This window comes from Trichinella spiralis (genome assembly GCF_000181795.1).
Source record: "Trichinella spiralis strain ISS 195 chromosome Unknown Scfld9, whole genome shotgun sequence".
NCBI classification, from domain to species: Eukaryota; Metazoa; Nematoda; class Enoplea; order Trichinellida; family Trichinellidae; genus Trichinella; species Trichinella spiralis.
In genome coordinates, this window is record NW_003526948.1 from 3436380 (window position 1) to 3447774 (window position 11395).

Sequence of the window (11395 nt, forward strand, 5' to 3'; positions counted from 1 at the left end):
AATATAATCACTATAAATATCCTTTTCTCATTGCTATTCTTAATGCTGCAATCTCTCTGCTGACAAAGAAAATCATTTCTTAATTTTAATAGTATTGACCATTCTAATAATGTGAGTTGTAAGTGAGTAATGTTACTGTTGAATTTGTTATAGCTTTTCATAAACGTTGGCTTATCGTTTCTCTTTTTAACATAAATGATCAACAGCAACAAAAAAAACTTTATTTTTCAGTTTATCTTTTTTTGTAATGATCAACAACAAAAAAAACTTTATTTTTGAATTTATTTTTCTTTGTACTTTTACACTGATCAAATGCAAATGACTTGATTGCTTAACGTAGGAAAATGCATAAGTGTAAAACCGCTGTAAAAATTTTGTTAGTTGTCGAGATGCATTTTTTAATCATCACAAGTGTTATTATTGAAGCTTGAAATTTGTTTCCAATTTGATAATTTTTCCGCATTACTGTAGTGTTGTACTTTCTTCCAGATTACTGTATTTGTCAATGAGGTGTTCTTTTTTTTCCGAGTGTGATTATTCTTCCGCAGCTTGTTTATTTTTGAATATTTGCAAATGATTTTAACGAACGTCGTGTAATAAATAAATGAGTTTTATATATTTTTATTACTATTATTTTGGCTGTGTTTTCACGCTTCACAGTCAGAGTTTGCTCACTGTATTGCACTAGCAAGTAAATATTTTGTAATTTGTAGGCAGGAAATAAGTTTCGCAGTAATTAATGCCTTGTGTCATGTCGTTAGATTGATTGTTTTGTTTCCTTTTTGTTGATTCGTGGCGTTACTGGTGGTGACGTCTTGGTTTTCGTTTGTGCGGCGACGGATTGATTTGTGTTCTTGTTCATTCGACTTCAGTCGCCTTCTACTAGTAAGTAGCAGACGCTGCTTTGCAGTTTGAAAGTATTGTTAGTCTATCGTCACGGTTCAGTCAGTGTGTTAGTTTGGTTTGTAGTTCAAAGAAAATGGCGATGAATTATTGCTGTATTATATGCTGGGGTTTTGTTCTTTGTGCATTGGTTTCTGAGGCATTTGAAGACGCTCAGTCGCATGTGAAGCCGCCGGGCATGCGTCCAGCTCCAAAACTAACATACGATTTCAGCGCTTGTTCGTTGGATATAAGCCGTCATTGTGTTCCCGTTGTTCAAGTGACCGATTTGACACTGCTTCAGTGTCTAATCGATGCCGGTCTTCAAGATAATTCTTTATCACCCGGATGTCAACAGGTTTTATTTTTTGCTTTGAATATTCTGTTTTTTGCCAATATAGATGTACATTTTTGCTGTTTGCTTTTTGTTTGTATGTTTTCATTGTAGACCCTGTGGAACATTAAACTGAATTTGACGCTCGATGCCCAATTTCTTAGCATTGCGTTAAAATATTGTCAAAATGAGTTCAACCAAGTAGTCTAATTCTTTGCAGACGGTGTTTGTCTTCTCCGCGTAACTGATGCTTTTCAGTTTCCAGAATGTCGAGCAGTGTCACCGGTAGATCAGCAGCAGAACCGAGCGCACATTTTATCTTGCATGGCCGAACGAAAGGAAAATATGAGCGCTGGGCAATGCCGAGATTTTTTGACTCAAATCGAGATGTTCGTCTTCACAGATTTTCGTTTAATTGGCCGCTTTGTTACCGCTTGCAAAGATGACGTGGTGAAGTTGAACTGTGGCCAGTTATCGTTGTCGTCAGATGTTAGGGTGAGTTGTTGTTCTAGGGTTTTTTGGATTGCTTAGGAAATGAAAGATGGAAAAATTATTATTATTGTTGTTATTGTTATTTTTAACTTATTTGCATAATTTGAGATGATTTGGTAATATAGAAATATGAAACATTTTTCATACACCGCTTTGGTTTCGTTTTGAATCGGGCTGAAATGGGGCTGTTAACAATTTACCATTTGCTGCGGATAAGCGGTGCCGAAGCAGGAAAGCATTTTAGCATTTATTGTTGAACGATATAAATACTGATTATATTCTATAAAGTAAACCATACAAATTAAAGCAAGCTGAACAACATAATGAGAAGTCACTTGACTAGTGTGCGTATTTGCTGAAGGCGCGTTTAGTTGTGAAGGTATGCAGTAATTTGTTAGTCAGGATTTTGGTTTTGCTTTATGGATGAAATAAGCAAAAAAAAGATTGCTCATCGCGAGCTAGTGCCATTGTAAAAATTTCGGATAGAAAATTTTAAATGGCAAAAAAGCGTATTATTAATTTTACTTCAATAAATGTATTCGGTGGATGTGCAAGTTCAAAATATGTGCATTTTCATGATGAAGTTTTTTTCTTTTTAAGGGTGAAATGCATTCTCAAGGTGCAACGTTGGATTGTCTGATGCGCAAATTAGTCGAACATCCGGATCAAGAGTTGATCAGTCGCCAGTGTCGTCATGAGATTACTCGTATTGCTGAACTGCAGTCGGACGATTTCCATTTGGACAGAACGCTATTTTTCGCTTGCCGGGATGATCGGGAGCGTTTTTGTCGGGACGTGTGGTCCGGCGATGGACGAGTGCTACAATGCTTGATCAACCATCGGACGGATCGTGGCATGAGCAGCGATGTATCTTATTTATTTATTTATTTGTTTGTTTATTTATTTGTTTTCATTGATTTGTGATTTGTATGTATCAGTGCGCATCGGCGTTACTACTTCGTGAACAGATGATAGCGTCCGATTACCACATTTCACATCCTTTGGTGCGTGCGTGTCAAAAGGAAGTTGAAAAGTATAAATGTGCACCGCAAGGTCATAGTTCAGATTCGGTGTACTATTTGCTGTCATATGTCTTATTATGCTTAGAAAATGTTCTTCATTTGGGTACGTTGATAACAACTGCTGCTCTGATGAATAATAATAGCAGTTTTTTTTATTTTAATACTTTTAATTGTAGCTGTAATTGTTCTCTTTTCTCTAGGCATTGCTGTGGACCGTGATTGCCAAGCTCAGATTGTGGAGCATCGACGTATGTTGATGTCGGATTACCGTTTGGCGCCGGAATTGATTATCACCTGCGCTCGAGATTTGGAAACCTACTGCAAAAAAGAAGCTGCGGACGGTAGCAAAGCCTTGCATTGTTTGATGAAAGCTAGCCAAATGCATCCAAACGAAATGAATCCCTCATGCATACAGGCTGTAAATTTTAAAAATGAATTTTTTTCTTTTGTATATGTGTTTTTCTTGATTTGCTCAGATAGTTGGTGTTCTGAAAGTTGCCGACGTTTCCACTAATTACAAAGTCGACGCAGTGCTTTACAACGATTGTAAGTCCATCATTGAAAATGAATGCCAGTCAGATGTATCTAACGAAGCAGAGTATGAAATTTTGATTCAAAAAGCATTTTGTTTAAAATTATGATTTTCCTTTCAGAATGCTTTCATGCTTGATGAATCATCTTGATTCTCCTGATTTATCCGAAGAATGTGAAAATCGAATATTAGAAATACAATATTTTTTGTCAAGGGATTTTACGTAAGTATATTGGGATTGAGTGAATTTTTTATACTTTGATTTTGAATTAAAAAGGTGAAGTAATTTTTCCAATAAATATTGTAACCAAGGATGAAGATATTTGGTAAAGTTCAAGTATTGCCAATGTACATTTATTTGTAATTAGATCTACAATTATTGTGTGTAAATTTAGCTTGGATGGTCAGTTGTACGATGCTTGTCATAAGGATGCTGTGGAAAAGTGTCACGCCCGAAAGAACTGGCATGAAACAGGTGTTGGTTCGAAAGGTGTAATGGGCCCGGAACCTGGTTATTTTGTTCTGACTTGTCTCTACCGACACGCATATGACGAGGACGACGTGAAGGTTTATATATATATATATATATATATATATATATAATTCTTTTGAACTGGACTGAAGAATGTGAACAATAAATTTAATTTTAGTTGTCTGCGTCGTGTTTGAAAGAAGTGCGTCGAGTTATGCGAGAAAGATCGGTTAGTGTTCGTCTGATGCCAGAAATTGCGGATGCTTGTTTCAACGATTTGGCGGAAAAATGTTCCAGGAAAACTGGCGTCGGTGAGGTAAATTTGTTGACTGTGATTCTACAGAATAAATTTGCAGATTTTCAAATGGTGCTTCATGTTTTTGTTGTTATCTTGCTTTTCTTTCTTTTTGAGGAACTGATGTGCTTGCAAGAAATGTTTGTAAAGCTCGAGCCGAATTGCCAAGACGCGGTGAGAAAGTATACGATGATGCAGTCGAGAGATTTTCGTCTCAATCAGGCACTTAGCAAGGCTTGTCGGCAAGTCATCAAAATTTATTGTCTGGTAAACCAACAACGCATATATCTGAATTCAAAAAATATATAAATTGTTTGTTGGTATTATTGAAGAAGAAAAAGCGTATTTTTGTTTTCTAGGAATTTGCCCACGAAGAAATAGACAACGGCGATATGATGGATTGTCTCTTAGAACATAAAGGGGTTCCAGAGATGAATCATAAATGTCGAGCTTATGTATCTCACACAGAATTGGTAATATTGAATTCGAATTGCACTTTTAATTTAATATTTTATTTTCTATATTGTATGTTAGTTAGTTAATTGTTTACCTTATAACGTTTTCAGTTGTTTGTTGCATGGATTATGGGTTAATTTAGAGCAGGGATAGGCAAACGTTTTATACCATCGACCCCTTATGGACTGACGGACTCCTTGATGCCTCCTCGACCTCGAAGTTTGTAAAATGGATATCATTAATAATAATTACCGGGTATCCTTTACCCTTTTCACCCTTACTGATTCTCGATCAGATTCATTCACCTTTACGTTTAATCATCCTTTCTTCACTTTGTATATCTGTTCCTATAATGTCGGTATTCATGTGAATAATAATGTTAGAACCTTCAGGATGAAGTTAAAGGTCGTTGATAATTATTTGTTTAGCCATTATGATATTTTTTATTTAATCGTTGGCTTCGTTAATGAGAAGGATGTGTTTGATGAGTAGCAGCAGGGCATTGATATTTGGCTGGAGATTGGTGAGTTTTAGGCGTAAACCACGCATTTCCAGGTTCAGTCTGTTCCTCTGATAAGTTCCTTTTTTGTAGTGTCCATTGATAGTTCAGAGAATTATAAATTACTGTTACAAATTGGTTCTCTACGAAATAAATTCCTCAAATGGGATTTCAAAGTTCATATTCGATCCCGGAGTTCATCGACCCCCATTCGACTCATAAGCTTTTATCGACCCCAAAGGGTCGATATCGACCATTTTGGCTACCCCTGATTTATAATAAATGAACAGTTTTATTTCGGTTGTAGTTGTGAATTATTTTTGTTTCAGATATCCATGAAAGATTATCGTTTTACATTCAAATTTCGACAAGCATGCCGTTCTGATGTAGAACAGTATTGCACATCTAAAGCAGACAATGCTGACAAGTACAGCAGGTAAATTTGGATCGTTTTCAATTCCAGCTGTTTTATTCAGTTTATGTTCATATTATTTAGAAGCAATGTAGTGCATTGTTTGAGCGAAATTCTTATTGTTCGAATAATGCTCGGCGAAGGGCCAGAGTTGAAGAAAGAATGCCGTAAACAACTGCGGGCGGAATACTTAAAATTGGATAATGTAAGTTGTTGTTGAATTTGTTAAAAATTTGCATTTAAACACCTCGCGGTCAAATCTCACTTTGCACAGTGTAATGCTTCAGTTTAGGCATGTAGCAATTCTGTTTTCACTTGTACTGTGCATGGGCTTATTTTATTTTACCAGTATCATATGTTATCTCCGCTGGTCAGATTGAAGCAGTCGCATATTTGCGAAATATGTTTTATTTTATTGCTTTTTTTCTGAAGTGAAATTTTATATTTGGAAAATGTAGTTTATTTATTTATTTGAAAAAAATGTTGAGAAAATGACGAAAAGTTTCGTGGATATGCAGAGGAAAATTAAAATGCTGAACGGGAGGGAGTGTGAAAAGTAGTGACGTGTTGTGGCTTGCAGTTTTGGTTTTGTCAATCTTAGGCTGAACGAATTATTGATCCCGAATTGTTGGATGTCTGTGAGGCGGATATCAGTAAAAACGGTTGTCAAGCGTACGAAACTACAATGCTGGTGACGGAATGCTTAAAAGAGCACAAGTTAGATCTTGAGCCAGCTTGTCGAAAGTATATATTTCGTAAAGAGGTATGTATTTCGGTTGGATTTGGATTTTTTTCTTTTTCATTTTGCATTTTATCAATTTGATTTGGAAAATTGAATTTTCGCAGAAGCTCGAGTTCAACGACAATACGTTTGACGGCATGCTTCAACGGGTGTGCGCGAGTGAAATACGCAAATTGTGCTCGACTGTTGGTCACGAGAACGTGCTCCACTGTCTCGAAGGGCACAAAGATGATCTGACCATGTCTGATGATTGTGCAGAATTGGTCAACAAGCGTCAACACGAACAAGCTTCCGGTATTTTAGCTGTATTCATCATTTGTTGTTCTGTAGTTGTTTGCAAATTTTGCTGTCATCTTGCTACGGTTTTTTATTCAGATATTCGATTGATGCCAGTTTTGTATTCGTCTTGTTCAAAAGAGATCAGAGAACTTTGCAAAAATGAATATACGCTGTTGAAATCTTTCCCCGACGAAGATATACAAGGAAAAGTGATCGGCTGTCTGCGCCAATGGCTCACAGAAAATAATTCAAAGGTGAAAAAAAATTTTTTTTGAACAGTTTATTTTATGGTGAAATAAAGTCGAATGAAAAAGAACAACATCTGTTGCAGTGGACAAAGTTGCTGATTGCAATTCTTTTATTAGATGTCGGACAAATGCCGTATAGAGTTGAAGCATGTAATCTACAATACCGAGATTGACCCGACGCTGGACATCCCGTTTTATACGGCGTGCAAAAGTGAATTGGATCGCCTCTGCGCCGACGGTTACGCGACCGGCGTTGGTGGCCATCGAGGAATTCTGGAATGCATCAAAGCTCGTTATGCGGAGGGTACTGTAAAAGATGAAACTTGCAAGCAGGTGAAAACGTTTGTTACTTTCAAATGCATATTTTCCACGCTCTTCCAGGCCGCTAGATGTGTCGTTTTAGCAAATTTTGCGTGTAATGAAAGAAGAACTTGCAGACATTCATTTGGACGTGAATCTGTATCAAGCTTGTGCAATGGACGTCAGACATTACTGTGATGATGTCCAATCCGGTGATAGTAAAAGTAAGCCAGCAGTTGTTTATTTTTTGTTATAGTTTTCATTTTATTCAAATCTGCACATTTGCTGGTATCGTTTCAGTATTGTCCTGCTTGCTTTCGGCTGCGCAAAGTTCCAACGCTAGGCTGAGTGATGAGTGCCGGTCGAAGTTACAAGATCGGCAGCTGATTTGGGCTAAAGCGATTAAAGTTTGTTGTTTGGTTTTCATTTTTCAGTTTTGTAAAATTTAATTTTTTTTCCCAAAAAAACATTTCCAACAGGAACGCAGAGACGTCAGGCCACCGGAAACTGTGGTTGAATTTGCCCACTTTGTCGCAGGATCACCGGCCCGCAGTTCGTTGCTTATAGCTTTGATGATGTGCTTGTTAATTTTCTTCGCATGCGGCATGCTGTGCGGTCGAATAACCAGACGCATACGGCGAGATTTGAAGAATCGTTGAAAATAGCTGTTCAGTTTTCATTTTTCAGGCACTTTGATTATTGGAAAAGCACTTCGGCTTATGAGCGTTGGGTCTGATTTCATTTCATGAACCTTCTTTCCACTGCATTTTTTCTGTCATACATTGATTTGCTTTTTTATCTGCGATTGTATAAACATTCATTTTTTAATATTGTTATAATTATGAAATGGCAACGGCACAGTTTCACTTGTTAGGAAATTATGTGTTTTCTAAGAGGAATATTGTAATTATCTTATTCTTATTAGTAAATTATCATAAATGTGCAGCAGTACAATATTACCATCAGCAACGCATCCAACAACAGAAGCATACACGCTGAATTTTAGACTTGAACAAACTTAACCCGGCGGTTCCCGGCTGTCTACTTCTCGAGATACTTTGAAAAAACTGAGAAGCTGACCTGTATATTGAGATAGGCAATATGGCAAATTTAGAAGCCATTTATTACACAACTATTTAAAATTTTCCGATCGACCTTTCCATAACATTATCGTTATTCATTGTGAATATCTGACTGTCAAAAAAGTGGAAATTTCGAAAAAAGGTTTTCGCCGTTTTTCAAAAAAAATCAAGTTACAGCCCATGAAATTTGCAATTTTCCAGAAAAACATTCGAATCCAAAAATGGACTTCATGCGCATCAATCGATCAGAAATGAACAGAGGAGTACAACAAACATATCCCCGCCGTTCCTAGTTGCATAGTTCTCAAGATACCCTAAATCAAGTGGCTCACATACCTATGCATTGACATAGGCAAAGTGCCAAATTTAGAAGCCCATTATTCCAAAACAACTGGACGGATTTCGCCCAAACCCTGCATTTCTTTTTGCTGAGCAATGAAAAATATACAGTAGCCATATTTATCAGAAGAAATGAATAAAATAAAAATTTGCATGCGAGGTCGTTTGCTTTATTGACATAATGGAAATCATTTCAGTTTGAGGCCGTCCGTGGATGGTAGGTAGCTCAGCGTTTTTATTGCAAAAATGACTGATGACAAACATTGAAGCAAAACACCATTTTTGCTTTTTATTCATTATTATTTTTTGGAATAATATGTGAAAAATAATTTTTTAATCAACAAGGAAACAGCATGAACATCAAAAATGAGTAGACGGCGCATTTAGCAGTAAGTGGCAGTTTTTTCATTTTTAAGTCTTAATTAGTTAACAATATAATTGAGAATCGATATTGAGCGTAATTTCTCAACATACTGTATGAATAATTCTCAAAATCAGATAATGGGTGACATAATAAACGCCAAATTTCCGTACAATTCAGTTTCATTAAATACACCCTGTACGCATTGTTCATCTATTATTAAAATATGGTCTTTCGAAAATCACCTATGCAGTAGCTATCATGTACTTTCAATTGACCATAAGCAAGCTTTTGCCCGAAAATTGTTCACTTAAATTTAGCTTCATTTGAGCTAGTTGGTTTTCCGACTTAAGAAAATTTTCAGACATACGTAGGTGTGTTTTGTCTAAGTGAATTTTGTTTTGTTATGGCGTTTTTTGTCAGATGGTTTATATTTTGACTGAATTGTAAACGTCAAGGTCATTTTTAAATTTTCAAATAGTCCTTTCTTTATTGATAGAATTTAGCAGTGCATTTCTTATGCTCATATTATGGCTTAGGTTAGACTTCATCTTCAGCCAAAAGTTCTAACGCACTAAAAATCGGTTTCCAACGCTGCATTATGCAAATAACTATCGCTATAACGCTGCCTTATCATCAGTAAGGGTGCGTTTGTTTGTTTAATTTACGTGGCAATTAGTAGCATCGTTGAACGTTCTTTGAGTTTATTAAAGCGTTAAGTAGCTGTTGAAGTCGGTTTGCAGAATTACTAACAAGTATTCTACTTTTCTGCTTGTTATTTTTTCAAAGCTTTGTATATTTATTTCGTAAACGATTCCTTTTTAATTAAATAGCAGTTAATTATTATATTTGTTATAATTCTACTTTGTGATAAAGTGAGGACAATTTTGATTTAATATCATTATTACAGGTTCAAAGAATGGAGCAAAGAGAAGGTGAAAACGCGGACGACACGAAGCAGAACAAGAGAAGGCAATAGGTAAATGCCATTTCTTGTGGATCTGTGAAGCAGGGATAAGCATACTTCGAAAACGTGAAGTTGTTCTTTAGTTCAATGAAATTACCCTAGTTTGTAGTATGTAATATGTAAATAAGATATTTCTAACTGTAAAACTGTAATTTTTGTTTTTCATATTATGTTAAGATTAGGTAAGACTTCATCTTTAGAAAGACTGAAAATTAATTAAGTTTTTTAACACTTTATATTATTTTTTCAAATTTCGCAGCATTAGAGACATTTCGTAAATTACATATTTTGTTAGATTAACTTTCTTTTACAGTATACGTAGCCAGTGTTCTTGTATTCTAGTGATAATATTTTGCGATGAGTTCCATTTATGTAGGTCATTTTTGAGTTTTCAAATGCGAAATTCAGACATGCGGAGGCGTGTTTTGAATTTGCTTAATTTTTGTTTGTTGTAGAGTTGTATCGGATAGTTTATATTTTGACTGAATTTTAAATGCCAAGGTCATTTTTGAATTTTTAAATAGTCCTCAGTGGTTGACTGTAGTTGTGCATTTCAACTCCTTTTTCAAGTAAATTGAAATGGGTTTCTAGCGAATGCATGGCATTCGCTAGATAAGCGGTTTGCTGTGCTTGAGGTTTCAATGTTCCTAATTTCATAGCATTCGGTTAGAATTAATTCCTCATCCAGAAAATTTTCCAATAAATTAAATCCGGCTTCTATTGCTACAGTATGCAAATGAGGATCGTTTGAAAATTCCATTATCAACAATCAGTAATGGTGCGCATGTTTGTTTGACTTGTGGGACAAGTAACAGAATCGTTAAACGTTGGTGTTAAGTAACTACTGAAGTCAGTTTTTAACTGTTGGAAGTATTCAAATTTTCCTCCTTGTTACTGTTTATTCGAACCTCTTTATATATAATTACTTGCTAAACGTTATCTTTAATTGAAAATCAGTTTCTTCTTTTATTACAAACTTATTTATTAAATTTTTAAATTCCACTGTGCAATAAAGTGCGGAAAGTTTTGATTTAACATTTACCATTCTTACAGATAAAACCAATGGAGAAAAGAAGAAATGAAAAGTCGGACGACACGAAGCAGATCAAGAAAAGAAACAAAGTTCCCTGTGCGTCCGCATTCTGTAAGTCTGGTGTAGGGATACTTTGAAAGAGCGAAGTTATCCCATAATTTAATTAAGTTAACGACAAACCTACATGGATGAGTTTTGAATTAATGCAGTACTTTGTCTTCCACGCAGAAAAATTCACGTATGTGATTACTTTCATTTGTCGAAATAATTATTGATTTTTATTGATTTTGTAATTTTTTTCTTCTTTTTTTGTATTTTACATTTTGTTTGATTTTCAACAGTTTTTGAAACAAATTGTTTTACATTTATTTCTTTCTCACAATGTTTTTATTTTAATTGTTTTAAACTTTATTTCTATCTTTTTCATTTTATGTATTTTATTCATTTTCAAATGTCCCCAATAACTTTATTATTTTATATTGACTGTAACTCAAATAAAAAAGTAGACAAATGAAACATTGCATACTAAAGCCCAGACAACATGGAAAAATAAAGCCTCTGATTGGGCGGAGGAGGGGGTGGCGGGCGGGTACACGGAGCTTGAAGACAGACAGTTTGTATATATATACGGAGTTGAAAGAGAGAGAG

The 11395-nt window shown here is 35.4% G+C and overlaps 2 protein-coding genes across 2 annotated transcripts; both read left to right on the plus strand.

Annotated features, from left to right (window-relative positions):
- The first annotated feature begins 979 nt into the window (after positions 1-979).
- Tsp_05437 (putative cysteine rich repeat-containing domain protein) lies at positions 980-7163 on the plus strand. The gene is made up of 18 exons (XM_003371759.1): positions 980-1240; positions 1475-1711; positions 2309-2575; positions 2647-2875; positions 2907-3148; positions 3207-3328; positions 3384-3485; positions 3658-3829; positions 3913-4045; positions 4091-4296; positions 4389-4502; positions 5314-5420; positions 5481-5601; positions 5998-6159; positions 6243-6432; positions 6514-6671; positions 6783-6998; positions 7047-7163. Exons 1-18 carry the CDS (start codon positions 980-982, stop codon positions 7161-7163), a joined length of 3156 nt encoding a protein of 1051 aa, XP_003371807.1.
- Positions 7164-8973: 1810 nt separating this feature from the next.
- Positions 8974-10884, plus strand: Tsp_05436 (putative RNA polymerase subunit delta). The gene is made up of 6 exons (XM_003371760.1): positions 8974-8999; positions 9658-9726; positions 10170-10183; positions 10306-10349; positions 10444-10500; positions 10768-10884. The coding sequence occupies exons 1-6, from the start codon at positions 8974-8976 to the stop codon at positions 10882-10884; spliced, it is 327 nt and encodes a 108-aa protein (XP_003371808.1).
- The last annotated feature ends 511 nt before the right edge of the window (positions 10885-11395 follow it).